General features: G+C 41.0%; 1 protein-coding gene across 2 annotated transcripts in view; it reads right to left on the bottom strand.

Annotated features, from left to right (window-relative positions):
• LOC117888172 (ephrin type-A receptor 6-like) overlaps positions 1-21870 on the bottom strand; it is a 385983-nt gene that overhangs the window by 83037 nt on the left and 281076 nt on the right. For both annotated transcript variants that reach the window (XM_034791377.1, XM_034791386.1), the window contains one exon: positions 9271-9480. In XM_034791377.1, coding sequence (XP_034647268.1) covers positions 9271-9480 — 210 coding nt within the window. The remainder of the gene's footprint in view (positions 1-9270; positions 9481-21870) is intronic.

Below are 21870 nucleotides of genomic sequence, written 5' to 3'. Positions count from 1 at the left end.
GACAGAGGTGGGAACAGGGTGTTCAAACTCGCACTTCACCCAAGTAATTTGTAGGGAATGGGGAGAAGGGAGGAAGAGCAGCCCAGGATGCTATTTCTGCTCCTCCTCACTAGCCCTATTACTACTTGAAGCTCGCCATTCTGTTTGGAGCTACGTCAGCAGTGCTGCTCCATGAAATGGAAGGAACCTACCCCTTGTCGGAAACGGTGAGGGGGGACAACCTGAATATGAGCACGTCCTCCATCTAGATGACTCTGAGAATATTCTCTTCCAAGGGAGGGTGAGGAGTTGCACTGCTGCATAGTGCTCAGTTGGCCAAGAAGAGGATGAGAAAAGGTGGAGGGTTCATCAATCCCAAGATACAGGTAGGACCTCTGCAATGCAGAGACTAGCTGATTACACAAGTTCATCTAGGCCAGGTGTAGGCAACCTATGGCACGTGTGCCGCCTTCGGCACACAAGCTGATTTTCAGTGGCACTCACACTGCCAGGGTCATGGCCATCAGTCTGGGGGACTCTGCATTTTAATTTAATTTTAAATGAAGCATCTTAAACATTTTAAAAACCTTATTTACTTTACACACAATGGTTTAATTATATATTATAGACTTACAGAAAGAGACCTTCTAAAAACGTTAAAATGTATCACTGGCACGCGAAACCTTAAATTAGAGTAAATAAATGAAGACTCGGCACACCACTTCTGAAAGGTTGCCGACCCCTGATCTAGGCTTTTCCCTGAGATGCCCCACAGGCAGGAATTCATTTTTTAGCTGATTGCTAGCAAGATCAAATATAAAATCTAGATAAAACAGTATTCAGTGGGATTCCAGAACACTTTCCATATCTTCAGAGGTGAACTGAGTTCCAAATACAAATCCATAATTAGTAATATTCTGTACATTCTTCACATATTGGTGATACTAGAATGTTTTATTTTCGTTGTGTCTGCAAAATTAGCTAGCTGAGAAACTGTGCCCTTCCTCATGCAGTTAATAAGGGAAACAAACACTGGTTAATACAAACCCTTGTGGCACCTACTCACTCTGTCTTTGCCTGAACAGTTACCAGTAATTGTTTCCCTCTATTTGCTCTTGTTAAGTTGATTCTTAAAGAAAATTTTCCAGCCATTCTGCTTGTCCCAGCACTTAGAAAGTTCATAAGATAAGTAGCACTTGTCAGCATGAATTAACTAGGTAACTTTTTTTTTTATACTTTTTAACAACCTATCATATATTTTTTCCTCACTAGGCTGAACATAATCCATGTACCATAACAAGAAAATAGACATTGTGTGATTCATGAAAACAACATAATTCACCTAATTTCAGTATATAAATTTGGGGCCCAGTTCTGATCTCACTTAAGTTTTGCCCTGGGTTACTCTTTAACTAAATTGCTGGCATCAATCTGTTTTGTTCCTCGGCTGAATCTAATAACTCTGAAGTATCTCTGCTCAGGCTACTTTATTCAACTTTAGTGTCTCAGGTTGACTTAAGCAGGATCAGGTCCATAAAGTCCATCAAATTATACAGTGAGGACAAGGTAATAATCCTATTCCTATATAACATTGGGAAAAAAACAAAATATATTAAGGACTGAATTCAGCAATATAACAGATAGGCAGGAGTAATCTTGAATGCATTTCTTTATATATCATATAATTCAGTTTGAAGCAGCTTTTATCTCACTAAATCAGATTTAAGGCAGAACTATTAAGGCTTCACCGTTAACAGAATCACCAATTTAGTCTGCAGTGGCACTACAAATTCTATTCTCACTACACATACACATTTCCCACATGTATATGTTTCTCTGGGGCTTAGAGTTCCTTCATAATTGCAGATAAACTTTTTCTATATATTAAAGAAAATTGGTCCATGGGCTACAACGTTGGGGTATCTGAAAACAGAGGTACCGAGCCTAAACTCCCTCTGTATTGACTAAAGTTCCTATTTATATGCTAGAAATGTCTTTTTTTTATGATCTGGTGTTGTCTTGGCAACCTCTAGTAAAAAGCTAAAATTTTGTCTCCCTGGAAAAAGGCATACCATTTAGTTCTTTCAGAAGTTGCCTTATCAGTTCCTGATCAATTTGAGACACAAATATTGTAGATGGGGTGTTACTAGGTCTTAATTCCCACTTTCTGCTCCAAAATTGAATCCTGCTGTAGGTCTTGCCTTCCATTACACCAAGTAGAGACAAATCTCTTATTCTCCCCACCTGCTAACCCTAATATCAAAAACACATTTACCTTCAGTTCTGTCAGTAGGTTGGAGGAAAAAAGGCTTCACAAAAGTCAGAAAGCCATCTTCTGAGATGTCTGTCTTTTCCTGTACTGTTTAAACTATTCAAGAGCTCTTACAGTAGTCTCACAGTCTAAAGCCTTTGGGAAATTTACTAATCCTAAACTATCGTACTTATGGGCATTCTCCAGCTGCCCCATCTCTCTTAGCTGTATATCGTCTCTTAACTAGTGTTTCAGTTTGAGCTCGTAGTGCAGCAACTTTTCTTAGTAATTTCTTCTCCAGACTTTTCTTCTCGCTACTTCATCTGTCATTTTTTCCAGTTCCTAAACTCCAGTTTCCACTCCACTACCAGACATACAAAAAACAAAATAAAACCCAAACTAGTATTTTTTACCACTCTACTAACAGTCACGCATAGAGACTCTAATAAAGCTTCTTCAGATTAAATTTTAGAAACAGGGAACTCTACAATTCTCCATAACAGCTGTCTTACATCAGCCATTGGATGCATCAGCTTTCCTTCAATTACAGCTGCCTGCTTTCACATGTCAGATTTATCAGAGGGCCTACAGCCCAAAAGAGGTGAACACTTTTCTTGGCAATAGTCTGTTTGTGGATCAGTAATGATCCAAACAGGCCTGATCCAGTCATTAAATACACCAGAGAAGGCAAAAACGTTGGTTTGCCTATCAATTTCATCTTTCTCCAAATGCTGGCCTGCTTTCACCTGAGGCCTGTCTCTTTGTCCACAGAGACGGGAGGCAATATAGTGGCAGATTCTGTGGTGTCCCATGGCATAAGTACTTCTCCATGGAGAATCTCTGGAATGATTTTTCCCAAAGCTACTGAAAATATTAATAGGAATAACTCCTGACCCTAGAAAAAAATTGGTGGTGTGTGCCAACAGAAAAAGAATAACAAAATCTGGCAACTTTTTTTTAAAAATGTGATGAGTCCAGTCCAAGAGGTAACCTCCTTCAGAAAAAGCTGAATTAGGAAGACTCAGACAAGGGTGGGATGGATTGTCAGACATACGTTTTAGGAGAAATTAAACATAGAAGTAAGCCAAAATCTTTACAAGGGAAAGTAAAGAGATATCTGCTAAACCACACCAGAAGTATGTGATAGCAGTGAGAATCCAGTACATACACTAGTGAGTGAAAATAAAAATATATATTGGACAACAACAGAAGAGCAATCTAGGATTCCCCAATGGATTGCAATACTTTCTAGCTAAAGGCTGTGTCTGCCGAGGAGCTTAAGTCCAGTTTGTAATACATGGTCAAAGGGTGTATGTTTAACCAAGCTGCTGCTTTTCATATTTCTTTAGTCTATGCAGCCTGTTCTAGCCATAGTACATGACAACTTCATATTCTTTTATTTCAATTCTGCTCTTGTACCGTATCTTCTCCACCTTCCAAGAGTTTGGCACCATTGTCTCCTGCACGAAGGATGAGAAGCTACAAAAAAAAAAAAAGGGTCTTATGGCTTCAGATTGGCTTGGTTCTTTTTAGGTAGACTCAGATTGCTAGGCAAATATCTAACTTGTGCCACTTTTTTCTTTTTGGCACAGGGATTAGGGTAAAAAAGGAGGAAGCACTATTTCCTGTGAACACAGAAAGAGTGTGTTGTACTTGGAGATAAATAAAGGAGAGGTGCTCAGAACAATATCATTGTGGAATACGCCACAAGGCTCTTCTGTGGAGTCCTGCATACCCTACAGATAGTTGGCTGTTAGAAAGGCCATCTCTATAGACAGGAAATAAAGCAACCCATATCGTAGGAGCACAAAGTCTGTATATTAGCACCTGAAATGCAAGGTTTACCCTGCATGTGGAAAAAGATTACATGGAATTGAATAGATTTTATGCTGCTTTGATAGATCTAGTAACATGTGGATTGGAGTAGAGAGGTTGTCTGTGAGTTCTCCCACAGATTTGTTGAGAGCTGAAGGACATAACTTCAAGGTCAAAACACTGTGAGTACGAATAAATCAACCTAAGGAAGTTCCATATTTTTTACAACTGGAAGAAACTGATTTCTTTGCTTTCTGTTAGCATGATGCCTAAAAGCTACCCCAGGCATCAGTAGATTCTGTTAATGGATATTTTCCTGGCTTACAAGAGAATATTTATGACTTTTGGTGAGTAACATAATGGGCTTATAATTTTTTACTTAAGAACCACACTGCTAAGATCAGGTTTGTCAAGTTTTTGCGAGGTATCATCTCCTGAGTGAATGAGGTCTTGGCCATTTGGAAAAAAATTAGTTTCCTCCTGACATCTTAACTAGGTCAGAAAACGAATTATGTCTTCGCCAGTAAGGTGCTATAAGGTGACTTTGTGTCCTGGTTTTATCTTCTTCATTACCCAAGGAAGAAAGGGGGATCAGAGAAAATGCATTCTGTAAAATGTTTGGACACAGATGTGAGAGAGTCCACCTTGGGATCTTCCCTTGCGTTAACTTTAAGACCTGCTTAAGGACCGACAATTTCAAGAGAGTCCTAATGAACTCATTAGATTTTGTGCATGTCACCTCTATTATGTGCAGTGTCCTGATGGATTGGATGTAAATAACTGCCAAGTGGAATAGCTGTATAAGATCTTGGTGTAGAATAGTCGTATTGTGGCCCCTGCTGATTTACATATGATATCATGGTTAAGTTGTCTGGTCAGAGAAAAATGTTTTATTTCCAGAAGATTCATTGAAGGGCTTTCAGGGCCAGCCTCACTAATCAAAGTTCCAGGATGCTGATATTATTCTCTGCTTCATCTGGAGTCAAAGCCTTTAGGAAACTGATACCAGCTTGTGTGGCTGAGGAGAACACATTATGAAGGTAAATTTTGCTATAGTTGTCAGGTGAATGCTGCAATTCAACTGTATTGACAATAGAGAGGGAGCTCAAGGCTTCCTGGGCTACAGTCACATTCTCTAGTGGCATATTGCCACTTTTTTTTTTTATCATCAATCTATGGCTGAAACCATTATTCCCAGTAACGAATGTAGGTTCTTCTACCTTGTGTCTCCTGGGAAGAAGGAGAATTGGGATCACGGAGATTAGCTTTTGATTTGACTCTTAGGATATACATACCCTTCCTTTCTGTATGCTGATCATATGTCCCAAACTGAATTATTAACCTTTCTGTTCTTTAAGGATACAGCCATGACTCTAGGTATTAAAACCAAGCAACCAGTGATCCGATTACCAAATAACAAAGAAGGGGAGGAAAATCTCCAAGGGGAGGGGGAGAAGAAGGAAATCACATGACTTTAAATTATAGGTAAAAGGGTTCATGAATCCAAACTAGTTTTGTGAACCCAACTTTTATGTTTAGAGGTTCACAAAGCCATTTTGTGGGTATCCTCAATTAATGAAGTCTGACATGCAGCGATCTCTCCTCTTCAGTTCTAGTCTCAAAAAAGAGCTCAAATGCAGGAAAGAGTGATGCAGAAGGCATGTCAAGTCCATTTATAATGCTGTTTGGACAGTTTTCAAGCAAAAGGCTTTGTGTATTATGCTGTGCTTTAGCACTATTAAGTATAGGATAGCTGCCTTTGTGGATAAAGGCTATCATTGTTCAACTCTCTACCCAGTGTGAATGATTGACCAAACAGACATAAAAATATCTGACATATGTGCTGTAGTCTAAAGCATGTCATGATTTTACAATGATTTTCCTCATTATTGCAAAACTACAATACTACAACCAAAAAGGCAGGCATATAATAAAATCAAAGCTCTATGAAACATATGGAACAATTGCTCAATAGTTATATCTGTTAAAATCTATTGAATAGATAAAGCAGTTGAAAACTTTCTAAGGTTCTATGATTTTTTTACACTGAATAGGGGAAAATTCCTATTTTTGGTTAAATGGTCTACTATTTCCCAGTGGTTTTAACCAGTAATAACTTGCCTTAAGAATAAAAGCAGTAAGTAATCCTGCATCTGTTCCTCCAGCCATCACTATCTTCCAGTGGTTCTCAAACTTTTCTAGTGGTGACCCCTTTCACACAGCAAGCCTCTGAGTGCGACCCTCCCTTATAAATTAAAAACACTCTTTTATATTTAGCGTCATTATAAATGCTGGAGGTGAAGTGGGGTTTGGGGTGGAGGCTGACGGCTCGTGACCCCCCAGATAATAACCTCACGATTCCCTGAGGGGTCGCAACCCCCAGTTTGAGATCCCCTGCAATATTCAGTGGAAGGGTTTAAGAAATAAACAAGAGAAGCACATTTACAATGGAATAAACTACAAAGTTTCATGAGTCTTTTGTGTATAGAATATTAATGCTGGAAGTGGTGTATTACAAGAACTTTGAGACTGGATATATCTGACTTTCTTTTAATTTTTTTCAGTGTGCTGAAACGCTTTCAGTAAATGCCAGCAACATTTTGAAAGAATGTCAGCATGTAGAATTTCAAAAAACATTCTTTGGTTTAAAACCAAATAGACATACAAACCTGTTGTTTTACAAAACCCTAGGCCTATTATGGTCGCTGCGGTGAATTCAGCAGGACAAACAGAATAGTCATTACAATACACTAGATCAGTTCCACACTGTGGCTGCAAACCACTTCTTAAACTGAAACTATGTTAAGGAATAGGTCGAGTAGCCATTTTGTCTCTGCAAAAACAATGAGGAATCCTTGTGACACCTTAGAGACTAACAGATGTATTTGGGCATAAGTTTTGGTGGGCTAGATGCATCTGATGAAGTGGGCTCTAGCTCACGAAAGCTTATGCCCAAATAAATTTGTTAGTCTCTAAGGTGCCAGAAGGACTCCTCATTGTTTTTGCTGATACAGACTATGAGGTCTATATCAGCAAAACACAGCTACCACTCTGAAACCTGTCATTTTGTCTCTGATCCTTATGATGGGAACCCATAAGTCTATGGGCATTCTGGAAGGATAGTCTATTAATTAGAATATGCTGTGTATTTGTGTAATCATTTTAATTTCTATGTTGCAGATTAACATTATTTGAAATGAGCATATATTTAGTTAAGATTCTTAATATAGTAATCATTATAAAATGGGACTTAAAATTTTATTGTACCGAAAAGACTGTCATTCAGCATGGAACTTCTGTTGACACACCAACATACTCAATTTCTTATTCCCCTCATATTGCACATCCTGTATATCTTATATGTTGTATAAGTCAAGTTTGAACAGTGTTCTCCAGGTTCGAGAATTTTAAAAAAAGTATTCTTCATTATAGCCAACGTTTACTTTTATAGCATAATGCACTTCAGTATTAATGTGAAGAGGCTTCAACCTTGAAAACAAGGTCAGTTCCCTTTCAGATGGTAAACTTGAGCAACATAATTAGATATTTGAAGTATAAATGTGGGGGGTGGGTGGGTGTTGATCCTTCAGCTCTTCCACTCATGGAATTCCCACTGAAGGGGAGTTCCAGACTCCTGAGTACCTATGAGCTCAGATCTCTCGTAAGATACTTTTCAGAAGATTTTAGATAATATCAATGGATCATTGGATGCCAATATCGGTCAAAAAAGGTACAAGATCAACTTAATCTTCCTCAACACTGCATGTCTTCATCACAGCAATGTGTAAAAATGCCATTAAGAAGATGCTGGCAAACTTTCCAATGAACAAAACAAAGTTAACAGCTGAAAAAATATGTTAAAAAAGCTAAACTGTGATTCATGTTTGAGTAGATGGATCCATAACGTTAACAGCATAGTAAGTTATCCCATGTCTCTAATTTTAAAATGGCCACAAGTAGTTAACACAAGATATTTTTATTAATTTGATACTGAGGGAATAACCTGTGAAGAAAAATTATAAACTAGCAAGCTTGTTAAGGGTTTTAAGGGGACTGAGTAAGTCAACATATTGCTATACTACCATATAGTTCAAAAACAAGCTAGTCCATATGAAATTGCTAAATGTCCGAGTGCTTAATAAAGGTGATCACAAACACAGTATAAAGACTTGCATATGATCCAATTATGTGTTACATGGAAAACAATGACCAAATGTTTCATGTGGTTCAAAGGAATCAGTAAGAATTTTTGTTCACTTTTTAAAAAGGCATGTCTTTGCAAATTTATGCCGGGGTTGTGGGTGAGTGTGATGGGGTTTACAAACCTATCACTAAGGTCAAGGCAAGAAAAAAGCTGGAGCAGTACTGGGCCAGGAAGGCTCCGCCCCTCAGGCACTGGCAAGCATGTTCCTGGGGAAAGGAGAAGTATAAAGAGAGCTCCTACAGCCCAGGTAGTGGGGGTGGAGAGAAACCATTTCCAGGAGGTGAAGGAGTGCTTACTGAGGCGGCCCTGCTGTGAGGTTCCCCCCACACCCTCCAGATATAGGGAGAACTATGTGCCGGGCACCAGAGGGTTGCCTGCATCAGGTCCAAGACTCTGGGGGTTTGGAACAAGGACTATTATCAAACCGCAGCCGTGCCCCAAACTGAGACATTGGGTGGGGTAGGAAGTGGCTGGGGAAGGTGAACAGGAGGTGGGCCAAGTGTAGGTCAGGCGGTGCTGTCACACTTTCAGGGCCCTAGCCTGGGACCTGGTGGAATGGGAGGACCTGGGCTACTCTACCACCTACAGATTCCCCTATGCCTAGTCCTAGGACAGGCAGGACTAGGGTGCTACTGACAAGAAAGCTGACCCAGCTGAACCCTGTTCAGGGGGTCCCTCACACACTGAACTGAGAGAGAGACTAGAGCAGCAGGCCCTGACCACTAAGCCTGCTGACTGGATAGACCACTCTGCTACAGTGGGGAAAAAGGGAGTGGAGAGAGAGAAGAGAAAAACGCTGGTTGATAAGAAAACTGGCGGCTTAAGCATTACTTAAAAACCTTCAATGAAGATTACATTTTTAAAAAGCAGCCCAGTTATCCAAACCTCACACACTATTAATGAAACAAAACAGTCAATCCAGACTACTATGTCTGAGGCGCAAATGCGGTTGAAACAGGAATAAAACAAATGCAGTTTACACAACTTAATAAACTGTTCAAATTAGATAAGAGACACTCACACTTGTGGTGTAAGCAGCTTCAGGGTCATCCTCTAACACTCGTGACAGACCAAAATCAGAGACTTTACACATGAGGTTACTGTTGACTAAAATATTACGGGCTGCCAGATCACGATGTACATAGCCCATATCTGAGAGATACTTCATGCCAGATGCGATTCCACGAAGCATGCCAACCAGCTGGATGACTGTGAAGTGTCCATCATGCTTCTGCAAGTAAGATAGTACACAGTGTAAGTTCAAGGAACATTTCTAGTTTTGATGGATTTAACACTATTTACATAAACGGCAGTTTGCATTTAAAAATTGTTTATAGATTTAGGTTCCAATCCTGCACTCCCAATCCAGGAAAAACTCCCAGTGAAAATCCACTGTTATCACTTGCTTGTATTTCTATTGTTAGTTGGTTCTCCTCCTTCTTGCCCCCTCCTATACTGCAGCCCTTCAGCTCTCCAACCTCTCTCTCTTGCTGTCCTTTATGTGGGTCACCTTCCTTTTCCTTTTCTACCTCCCCCTCCTCCATCAAACCCCCTTCTAATCCAACAATTCCCTTGTCTCCCCAACCTTCAGTCCCCAGTGCCCCTTCCCTTCAAATTCCCAAAAACCTAAAATCAATTTTTGCAATATAAATGAAACAATATAGAACAAAGTCCCTCCTCCTGTCCCCCCACCCAAAACCCCTCAGACCCAATGGAAATGACATGCTGTATATCTGCTCTTACTCCACTCACTTTAGCTTTGTATGCAATATCCCTTTGTATTGTAAAAATAGCTAAATGCAGTCTGAAGGCTTGGAGCACATATAGTACTAATCAGTAATTTCAGCAGAGTGGGTACTCTTGTTTTAATTTTGCTGGGAATAAGTCATAAAAATGCAACTCTTTCTACTGGCCTCTTAACTATTTTTTAACATACCCTAGTAGCTATTGGTGCAAATCATTTAGTATTTTAAAAAATAGTACTACATTTGCCCCCTCAAGTGCCAAATGATTAGGAGCCCTGTATAAGTCAATACAGCTGATTTTATACAAGTTGAGTGCATTCACCATTTGTAACCCTCCCTTAACACTGTAGCGAAGACACATGTATGTGTTATTTCTGATCTTTATTTTGGAGCTATTGAAAATGCTTTGGAGTCTAACTTTCAACATCCCTCTGTAATCAATCCTCATAAGCACCGAAACTCCGAGATGTGTACTTTTAGGTAAAAAAAAAGACACACAGGGTGGACACACGATCAGATTTGTAAAGCTTTCAGCTGTAAGTCTCCAAACAAAGCAGAGGTTTATAGACCCTCCATTTAAGCCAGTTGTTTGTACTAGTTTTGCTCTTTAATGTCTACAACTTTACAATGTGCTTTGGGAACAAAATGACTGGAATGTGATAAACATTAACTCTGAGAACCAATAAGTTTCATAATTACTTTTTCCTCCTGGATATTCTGTAACTGTCCCAGCTGCTTCAATACTGGGCAGCGTACATGCTCTCAGCTCTGCTATCACAGAAGTCAATGCTGATCCCCCAAAGAGTCATGTTGCACCTACATAGTCAACTGATTTCTTCTCTGCCCAGCCCAACTGCCATCTACAGTCAGGCTGGTCCACAGTTAGCAGTCAGGGCATTGGGAAGGATGCAGTGAGGTTGTGACAGGTTGGGTCATAGAAACCCTCTTGGGATTGCCACCTGATGTCCTGAGACTACCTCTGAGCCCGTTTTCCCTGGTAGCTTGGGACTTCAGTACCCTGTCTTATTGAGCCAGACACGCTAGCCTGCTGCAAACACAGACCCAGGTCTGAACCACATCCCCCAAAAGCTGCAGGCTTAACTGAAAACATCTTGAGAAGTGCTCCTGTCTCCAGCACCCAGACACTCAGTTCCCAATGGGATCCAAACACCAAATAAATCCATTTTACTCTGTATAAAGCTTATAGAGGGTAAGCTCATAAATTGTCCACCCTCTATAACATTGATAGAGAGATATGCACAGCTGTTTGCTCCCCTAGGAATTACTTACTTACTCTAGGTTAATTAATAAACAAAAAGTGATTGTATTAAATATAAAAAGTAGGATTTAAGTGGTTCCAAGTAATAACAGATAGAACAAAGCAAATTACCAAGCAAAATAAAACAAAAACATGCAAGTCTAAGCCTAATACAGTAAGAAACTGATTACAGATGAAACCTCACCCTCAGAGATGTTCCAATCAGCTTCTTTCACAGACTAGACTCCTTTCTAAGCTGGGCCCAATCCTTTCCCCTGGGCTGGTACAGTCTTTGTTCCCGCTCAGGTAGTAGCTAGGGGATTTCTCATGACTGCCGCCCCCTTTGTTCTGTTCCACCCCCTTATACATCTTTTGCACAAGGCGGGAATCCTTTGTCCCTCTCTAGATTCCCACCCCTCCTTCTAAATGGAAAAGTACCAGGTTAAAGATGGATTCCAGTTCATGTCACTATAAGATTTCATCACCCACTTGCCAGCACACACATATATGGGAAGACTTGCAAGTAAACAGAGCCATTTACAACCAACTGTCCTCGTTAATGGGAGCCATCAAGATTCCAAGCCATCATTAACTACCTGAAAGGAGGTTCCAAAGAGGATGGCGCTAGACTGTTCTCAGTGGTACCAGATGACAGAACAAGGAGTAATGGTCTCAAGTTGCAGTGGGGGAGGTTTAGGTGGGATATTAGGGAAAACTTTTTCACTAGGAGGGTGGTGAAGCACTGGAATGGGTTACCTAGGGAGGTGGTGGAATCTCCTTCCTTAGAGGTTTTTAAGGTCAGGTTTGACAAAGCCCTGGTTGGGATGATTTAGTTGGGAATTGGTCCTGCTTTGAGCAGGGGGTTGGACTAGATGACCTCCTGAGGTCCCTTACAACCCTGATAGTCTATGATTCTATGATTAATGGCCCAAACTTTGCATAATTACAATAGGACCTCAGAATTATATTTCATATTTCTAGTTTCAGCTACAAGAATGATACATTTATACAAATTGGATGACCACACTCAGTAGATTATAAGCTTTGTAATTATACCTTACAAGAGACCTTTTGCATGAAGCATAGTCCAGTTACATTATATTCACACTCATTAGCATATTTTCATAAAATCATATAGAGTGCAACGTCACAGAGATACACTGACACTCCATAAGTGGGGAGAAGGTTCCTTCTGAAAGGGGCCACATTGCATCAGGGAGAATCACCCAGATGAAAACTCAATGATTGGGGCCTATTGTGCTAAAAATCTCCACTTGGCAATTATTAGCAGAGAGATAAAAAGTGATCTTCTCACTGACTCCAAATCCTCTCCCTGAAATAATTAAGGAACCTATTCTGTCCTTCCCCTGTTGCAGCCACACAGGTATAGGTGGTCTGACCTATCAGCCACAGCTGGACTAGTATCAGTCACAAGTCAGTAGTCAGGGAGCAGAGTAATGGCTTAAAGCCAGGATCAATAGGCAAGAGTCAAGGTCAGAGTTAGGCCAGGGTCAGAGATGGCTACCAGGCTGGAATCATGAGGCAAGAGTCAGGGTTAGCATCAGGCTGGGGTCAGAAATTGGAAATCAGCAAGTGACGTGAAGTCTGGAGTTACAGAACCCTGCATAGCTGCCCAAACAACTTCCTGGAGCACTCTCCATGGGTAAATAGTGATCATGGGCCAATCAGAAGGCCAAAGGGTGCTGTCACTCAGGACCTTTTGGGCGGTACTCCCTGAAGTGCCTAATCTCCACAGTGCTCTTTGAATGTCGCTCTGCATGGCCTCCCAGTGATGATGTGAGAATGTCAGCTGCCCCACACCTGGATTCTAGTCTTGTGGATCCTTACAAGAATTCTTATTGTTTTAGGGTTTTTATAACTACTAAACATCTAATATTGGAGTCACCTAGGCCTGGCCAAGGATCAGTGTCAAGTACTCATATTCATCAGTTCTCCACTCACAGAACAGATGCAGGTTAGTCTGACCCCACCCCTCCATCCCAACATACTCAAACATCCCCTGTTGGCCAGGCGCAGAGAATTCATGTGGCCACCTAGGGGTAACTTGCTCCTTATAGCTACATACATTTGCTTCAGTATTTGGTTCAATGTGTCTATAACTGAACTTTTCTCCCAAAATCTTTAGACTCCCACCCTTCATTATCATTGCTGACTGTTCTACCTCCACCACTTCCCTGGGAATCCAGGTTCAAAATCTCAGACTCATCTGCAACACCTCCAGGTCTCCCTCTAAAAATCACAAAATATCATCCTTTCCTCTACTCCGTACTCCTAAATATCTGGACAGTGTCTAGATAAGGACTTTTCTTAAAATATAACCTCTTTATATTTGCCACATTCTAATATAACTGAAATGCATATGATAAAATTCATCTTGCTTTTCTGACATTCCAACTATGTCTCCCCATCCTTGAATCCCTTTATTAACTTTCTGTTGTACTGCCTCAAGTTCAAGCTTCTAATCCCCAACATCCAGTCTCTTCACAGTTTCACATCTGTCTACATTTTGTCTCTAATTTCACCCTTCTTTCCCTCTCATTCCATATGTTCCTCCCAAATCCTCTTCTGTAACTGCTCCCCTTTTCCCTTCCCACACTTGGCTGTACATCTCGTTTCATGCTGCCCCCACACTTGGAACAGTCTCTCTTTTCCTGTAAGCTAAACATCCTTCCTCTTCAAAATCTTTTCTTAATCACTTCTTTTGCATTGATTTCCATGCCAATTTTATTCCCTTGCTATCTTTGAACTGCTGTTTCTCCCACATATCATACTTGTCTGTCTGACTTAAGCTGACCAGGATAGACACCTTGGGCCAAGTCATCCCTTGAGCAATTCAACTGAGTTAATGAAGTTACACAAGGTAAGAACTTGACCCCCTCCCCGACGCCCCAAGTCTTATGCATTTGTAAATCTCTATGTGCACCTGGGAGTCAACACAATCCTCTGGCAACTTTCCCACGTGCCTTGCTTCATTTATGTGTCTTAAGGAGACATAAAACACTCTCTATCATACATCTGAATGATACAGTGGATGTTATCCAGGGCTTAGTTCCAATTCCCAGGGCTTAGATATTCAATGTGCTTTTGATATGATTCCCACCTGGCTGCTGAGGGTGTTTATCAGCACTGGTAACAAATCAGATTACAGTGAATTTGTGCAGTTCCATCAAATTTTTAAACAGGCTTTAATAGCTTTACCAAATAAACTTTTGTCATCAGTTGAGGATATATCTAATGTCTGCCTGGTCCTGAATTTATGCTTCTGATCTAATGCTTTGGGAAATGGTTATGTTCAACTACAGATTTGTCTTGCAAAATCCTACTTAAATGAAGTATTGCAGTCAACCTATAGAACTTCTCTTTGCTATAGTGTATGTTGTTATTATTTTACTAAGCATTGTACTAAGCACTTTACACAAATTCCTCAAGAATCACATTGCAACTAGGTATTACACAGACATATAATTCATGTTTTCTTCATTATGTGGCCGGCACTCCGATTTGTATTATTGTCATTGAATTATGTCAGCTGTCAACTTCTTCTTTAGTGAACAGGACTCCATATAATGGATACTAAGTAATTTCATAGAACATAATAGAAATTATTTTAGTTCATTTTAAACACTGCTGAATGATACTGTTTGACAATAGCGCCAAGTGCATCTTCAAGTATTATATGCTTGTGTATTATACCATCAGAACAGACTAGGGATGTGTATTTTTTCTTTTACAGTAACAGGCTGTGTTATCTCTAGTAGTGCTCAGATTGGAAACAAAATACCAACAGTTGCCCAGTAGCCTCAACTGTTCCCCTCCCCCTTTCTCATTTAAAGCAGTAATAAGTAGAGGATATGACATAACCATTTACCCTTCCTTCTGCCCCCATCCCTAAAGCACTTGTCTCTAGAACACAGCTACTGCAGAATGCTCAGCACACATTTTTATACAATTGTTTCAACACAACTACGGATTTAAAATCTTTACATTGGCTCCCCTTAAGACTCCGTATCACTTTGAATTTTTGTTGTTGTACGTATTAATTACTAAATTATTTTTGTACTCCAGATCATTAGACATATGACCCTTGTCACTAAATGGGCAGAATATTTACAATGGTTGTCATTTTAAACAATCTATTCTTTGAGCAGAAGATAACTATGGTGTCTCTGGGTAAATGTTGGCTCTACAATGGCAACTATGGTAGTTTGTCCTTAGCCTAATCTTGAACCCCCTGGATGATGGGACAACTATGATACTTGATTGTGGCATTTATTTCCAGCTCAATTTTTAAATGCCCAATCTGTTTTTTGGTTCAGAGAAAAAAAATTGCTGCCTTAACAATCCGTAAAATCCCTACAAAAGGTACTGAAATGCTGTCTTTCTCCTACTGGGAAAGGAGCGCGCCTCCAATAAATAAGAGTGCAAGTGCATGTTGTGTGTGAAGGGAAAAGAGAGAGTATTAGTTATGAGCTTTAATGTTGTTGCCTCTCTTGCTGCAGATAAATAAGAAAGGGAACCATTAAATTTAGCAATGGCATGTGGCCTCTTTTCCCCAAAGATGACTTTCTGACTAGTGAGGCCAGATTAGATGGATTTACAACATGTGCTTTACAACTTCATTTTATAGAACTCTTTCCAAGTCTTCATTTTTCTCTTTCCCTCCCTTTTCCCCAATGTTATTTAATGTAGGCTTCTACTGCAGCATCTAACCTCTAAGCTGACAGGAAGGGTGAGGTTGATGGCAAATCTGCTCTGGGAATTACATAATAATGGCTGCTGCCTCCAAAAGCAATATACTCAGAGACTTCTTCCCTCCAGAACCTTATCTTTCACTTCTTTTAGCCTCTACTAGACTTGCCTTGGGGAATTAAAGTTTGGTAATAAATCCTGGCCTTATAGTTTACAGTATAGTCTGCTTCTGTTCATGCATCAAGATAGCTAAACAAATTATTTTATATAGTCTTTTTTGAGGAAGAGGATTAATTGTTTTACAGTGTTTTGGTACATGACGCTTCTCCGTATTGAAATCTAGCTTTTTCTATGACCATTTATTGTTTTACAGTGAAAAAGAAAATAATGGCATAGGCTTCTAAGCAGGAGCAGGGGCCTTTCAGAAAGGGGGACTACACAAAAATGAGGAAGTTAAACAGAAATTAAAAGGTACAGTGTCAAAAGGGAAATTCCTGCAAGCTACATGGAAACTTTTTAAAGAAATCATAATAGAGTCTCAACTTAAATGTATACCCCAAATTAAAAAACATAGTAAGAGAACCAAAAAAGTGCCATCATGGCTAAACAAAGTAAAAGAAGCAGTGAGAGGCAAAAAGGCATCCTTTAAAAAGTGGAAATTAAATCCTAGAGAGGAAAATAGAAAGGAGCATAAACTCTGGCAAATGACATGTAAAAATATAATTAGGAAGGCCAAAAAAGGAATTTGAAGAACAGCTAGCCAAAGACTCAAAAAGTAATAGCAATTTTTTTTAAGTACATCAGAAGCAGGAAGCCTGCTAAACAACCAGTGGGGCCACTGGACGATCGAGATGCTAAAGGAGCACTCAAAGATGTTAAGACCATTGCAGAGAAGCTAAATGAATTCTTTGCATTGGTCTTAATAGCTGAGGATGTGAGGGAAATTCCCATACCTGAGCCATTCTTTTTAGGTGACAAATCTGAGGAACTGTCACAGATTGAGGTGTCATTAGAGGAGGTTTTGGAACAAACTGATAAACTAAACAGTAATAAGTCACCAGGACCAAATTGTATTCATCCAAGAGTTCTGAAGGAACTCAAATGTGAAATTGCAGAACTACGAACTGTAGTTTGTAACCTATCATTTAAATCAACTTCTCTACCAAATGACTGGAGGATAGCCAATGTGACGCCAATATTTAAAAAGGGCTCCAGAAGTGATCCTGACAATTACAGGCCGGTAAACCTGACTTCAGTACTGGGCAAACTGGTTGAAACTATAAAGAACAAAATTGTCAGACACAAAGATAAACATAATTTGTTGGGGAAGAGTCAACATGGTTTTTGTAAAGGGAAATCATGCCTCACCAATCTACTAGATTTCTTTGAGGGGGTCAACAAGCATGTGGACAAGGGAGATCCAGTGGATATAGTGTACTTAGATTTTCAGAAAGCCTTTAACAAGGCCCTCACCAAAGTCTCTTAAACAAAGTAAGCAGTCATGGGATAAGAGGGAAGATCCTCCCATGGATTGGTAGTGGGTTAAAATATAGAAAATAAAAGGTAAGAATAAATGGTCAGTTTTCAGAATGGAGAGAGGTAAATAGTGGTGTCTCCCAGGGGTCTGTACTGGGACTAGTCCTATTCAGGATATCCATAAATGATCTGGAAAAAGGGGTAAACAGTGAGGTGGCAAAATTTGCAGATGATACACAACTATTCAAGATAGTTAAGTCCCAAGCAGACTGCAGAGAGCTACAAAAGGATCTCACAAAACTGAGTAACTGGGCAACAAAATGGCAGATGAAATTCAATGCTGATAAATGCAAAGTAATGCACATTGGAAAGCATAGTCCCAACTATACATATAAAATGATGGGGTCTACATTAGCTGTTACCACTCAAGAAAGAGAACTTGAATCATTGTGGATAGTTCTCTGAAGACATCTACTCAATGTGCAGCAGCAGTAAAAAAAAAAAAAAAAAAAAAAAAAAAAAAAGTGAACAGAATGGGAATCACTAAGAAGGGGATAGATATTAAGACAGAAAATATCACATTGCCTCTATATAAATGCCTAGTATGCGCACATTTTGAATACTGTGTGCAGATGTGGTCTCCCCATCTCAAAAAAGATATATTGGAATTGGAAAAGCTTCAGAAAAAGGCAACAAAAATGATTAGGGATATGGAATGGCTTCCATATGAGGAACAATTAATAAGACTGGGTCTTTTCAGCTTGGAAAAGAGAAGACAAGGGTGAATATAAGAGAGGTCTATAAAATCATGACTGGTGTGGAGAAAGTAAATAAGTAAGTATTATTTATTCCTTCTCATAACACAAGAACTTGGGGTCACCAAATGAAATTAATAGGTAGTAGGTTTAAAACAAACAAAAGGAAGTATTTGTTCATGCAACACACACTCAACCTGTGGAACTCCTTGCCAGAGGATGTTGTGAGGGTCAAGATTATAACAGAATTAACAAAATAACTCTATAAGTTCATGGAAGATAGGTCCATCAATGGCTATTAGCCAAGATGGTCAGGGATGGTGTCCCTAGCCTCTGTTTGCCAGAAGCTGGGAATGGGTAACAGGTGGTGGATCCATTGATTACCTGTTCTGTTCATTCCCTCTGGGGCACCTGGCTTTGGCCACTGTCAGAAGACAGGATACTGGGTTATATGGATCTTAGGTCTGACCCAGTATGGCCATTATGTTCATGCTTTACAAGTATGCACGAAGGCCATAGTTTTATAAGAAAACAAATAAAACAAGCGCCAGATGATTCTTCTCCAAATGGAAAGAACTCTGATCTGGCAGAAAAGGAAGGTGGGAGTGCCAGCTTTGCTGCATCATTGAAGCCCACCCAAGGAGGCAATGTGCGGCTTGAGTATCCTTTCAGGATATGTCTACACTGCAATTAAAAATCTGCAGGTGGTCTGAGACAGCTGACTTGGGGTCACAGAAGTCAAGGTAAGGGGCTGTAATTGCAGTATACATATTTGGGGGACCCTCCTCCCTCACAGTGGGAACATCTACACCACAATTAAACATCATCTTGGCCTGAGTCCTGCGAGCCTGAGTCAGCTGATGCCGGCCAGCTGTGGGTGTCTAACTGCAGTGTGGACATATCCTCAGTGGCCAGGAGCAGGAGGAGCTGATCTCCATGGCATTCTGCTTTCATAGGCATCAGGAGACTGGATTATCCATTGTCCCCTTCACCACGTTTAGTCACTTAAACCAGCGACCAATGGCTGTTAGACGCTACCAAAGCAGAATGACAGTGTTTACAGCCACTTTGCATCACCAAGGTGAACGCTAATAACTGAGGATACTTGAAGCACCCTGTACCTATCTGAGAGAGAAAATGGAGTTTTGCACTGGTGCGGGGGTGCCTGGACAAGAACCAGTGGTGCCAAAGGAGCAGGATGGAGAGTCTGACCAGCATTCCCTTCCTTTTACATCTCTGGGAGTCACACAACTGGGAAGCTGAAACCCTTGACCCCTCCCCAGAATCCCAGACCCCTCCCTTTTTAGGAAACAGTTACATAAAAATGCCACGAGGCAAACTTTAAAGAGTTGCTTTAAAGGTGAATCCCTACAGGATTGGAATGGAAGAGTGAGACAACACACCACAATTAAATGCAAATGGATTACTATTATAATCAGGCCTCTTAAAGAACAATTTATGGTACAAAGTAATTTAACTAGAACTCTGATCTGATTTAATGTTGCTGTGTCCCAATTTGCTATCTCAGTGCACTAATTATTGATTAGCGCATTTCAAAAGCCTAATGGAAATAAAATACAGTAGTTAAGATTAGCTACTCTCCAGCTGGAGAAAAACTACACAGGTAGTCAGGGAAGCAAAATTAAAGCTCTCTAAGGGAGGGTTTCTAATTTATTTTACAGGTTTCTAGGGTTCTTAGCCAACCATAAACACAAACAAATCCCAAAATGTCAATCTCTGGCTAACTTCCTTTTGTGAAGCTTAAATCCTTAAAATGAACAAACAATCTCTAACCACAGAACAGTGCAAAGTCAGGAGCTTTTCTACCTCTACATTCCCCACTCTGACTTCTCTCCCATGTATGAGATTTAAACAGAGGCAACATGCCCCAGTGGTAAGGAAGCCAGATTGATCATCAAGGGAGTGGAATTTTTATTTCTTCTTAAAAGTTTGGGTTTGGTTTATAGGTTAGGTTTGGGCATAGTTCCAAATTTAGGTCAGTCCTTTTGTAAGATACGGGAAAGAAACTGATTTTAATTAATAATTGTAACGCTTGTATTTGGAAGATTAATTTGCGCGTGCGCGCACACACACACACGTTACAAGAGAGGAGATACTATGCTTATCAATACTATCTAAACTATTGCAGTGGGATGGAGGAAGAAAAGGAAAACTATAGCAAATCAGGATCTGAGAAGACGGTATTATCTTAGAATCTATGTATCTTGGGCAATTTAGGGTGCTTGGTGTCTTGCACACATTGCTGAGATGAGTTAAAATGAAAATGTCCTTTTAATTAAATAAATAACCTTACTTAGTCTGCTGTCATTAGTTGACTCCCCTTCATTAAATGCACAGATGAATCAGCTTTCAAAATTATGAATGTTTGTGTACTGTGGCAAGGTACCTCTTCCACCTCACCAGGGTCAGTGATTCCCCTCTCTGGCAGTGGGAGGCTTGGAATAAATCAAACCCAGTCCAGACAGTATTTGTTTTCCCATTAGGGGTTTAGTTCTGAATACTTTTGAGGTAGGCCTCAGGCCCAAAGAGTGCTCCTCCATCAAACAAAAGAAACAAATTCACATCACAAACAAAGAGAAATACCTCTTCCTATGCCCTCTTTGGGTGTTGGCTGGGATGAGGTGTGTGGCCTTGTTATTGACCTGGGGTGCCAGTCCTTCCCCTAAACAGACAGTCAGGTAGCTTCTCCTATAGGGAGAAGGGCAGCCTTCCACCCTGGAGAAGCCTTTCTCCCTGCTGCCACTAGCTCTGCAGCAGCATGTCTCTCCTCTTCTCTCACCAGAGGCAGTAGCATAGCTAGCGGGGTGCAGGGGAAGCAGCTGCTTCCCCCGCCTTTCCAAAAGCGGCCGCAGGAGTGGGGGGGCGCAGGCTGGCGGCCCGCAGAGCAGCCGGCAGCCATGGAGGCAGTGGTGAGCCGGTTGTTAAATTTAGAAGCCTTTTTAGAACTGGTTGTCCCGGTTCTAAAAGGGCTTTTAAATTGAACAAAAGTTCCAGCAGCTCCCTGCCATGCCCCCAGCCCCAGCTCACCGGGCTCTGGCTCTGGCTCTGCCTCCTCCCCTGAAGGCTCCCCCTCCTGGCTTTCTGCGAAGGGGGAGTGGGGTGTCAAGGAACGTGGGGGGCTGGATGGGCAGGAGTCCTGGGGAGCGGGGGGGGGGCATGACCCCCTCATGGGGCAAGGAGGAGGGAACTGGTTGTTAATATTTTGGCAGCTCATCACTGCATGGAGGGGTGGTGGGCATGGCCGGAGGAGTTTGGGAGGGGGCGTGGCCGGAGGAGTGGGGGGCACAGCATGGCAGCTGCGGCCGGAGAAGCGAGGGGGGGGGAAAGGGGGAGGGCATGGCAGGGCCAGAGGAGCCAGGGGAGGGAGGGAGGGGAAGGGCGGTGCGGCCGGAGGAGGAGGAGTCAAGCAGGGCGTGGCCAGAGGAGGAGCCAAGGGGGGGCACCTTTTTTATGTTTGCTCCCTCTCCTCTTAGAAGCTGGCTACACCACTGACCAGAGGAGGGATTTTTGAAGGTCTCAGGCAGCCCTTAATTGGACTCAGGAGTCCCTAGTTGACATGAGATGACCTCTTTTCATCAGCTTATAGGGAAAAGGACCTTTATCATTCTGGGGCTGATATACTTGCAGTCTACCACTCTCTTACAGCTGTCCAGCCT

The sequence above is a fragment of the Trachemys scripta genome, chromosome 1 (genome assembly GCF_013100865.1).
Source record: "Trachemys scripta elegans isolate TJP31775 chromosome 1, CAS_Tse_1.0, whole genome shotgun sequence".
NCBI lineage: Eukaryota > Metazoa > Chordata > Testudines > Emydidae > Trachemys > Trachemys scripta.
This window is presented reverse-complemented; position numbering and strand designations above follow the sequence as displayed.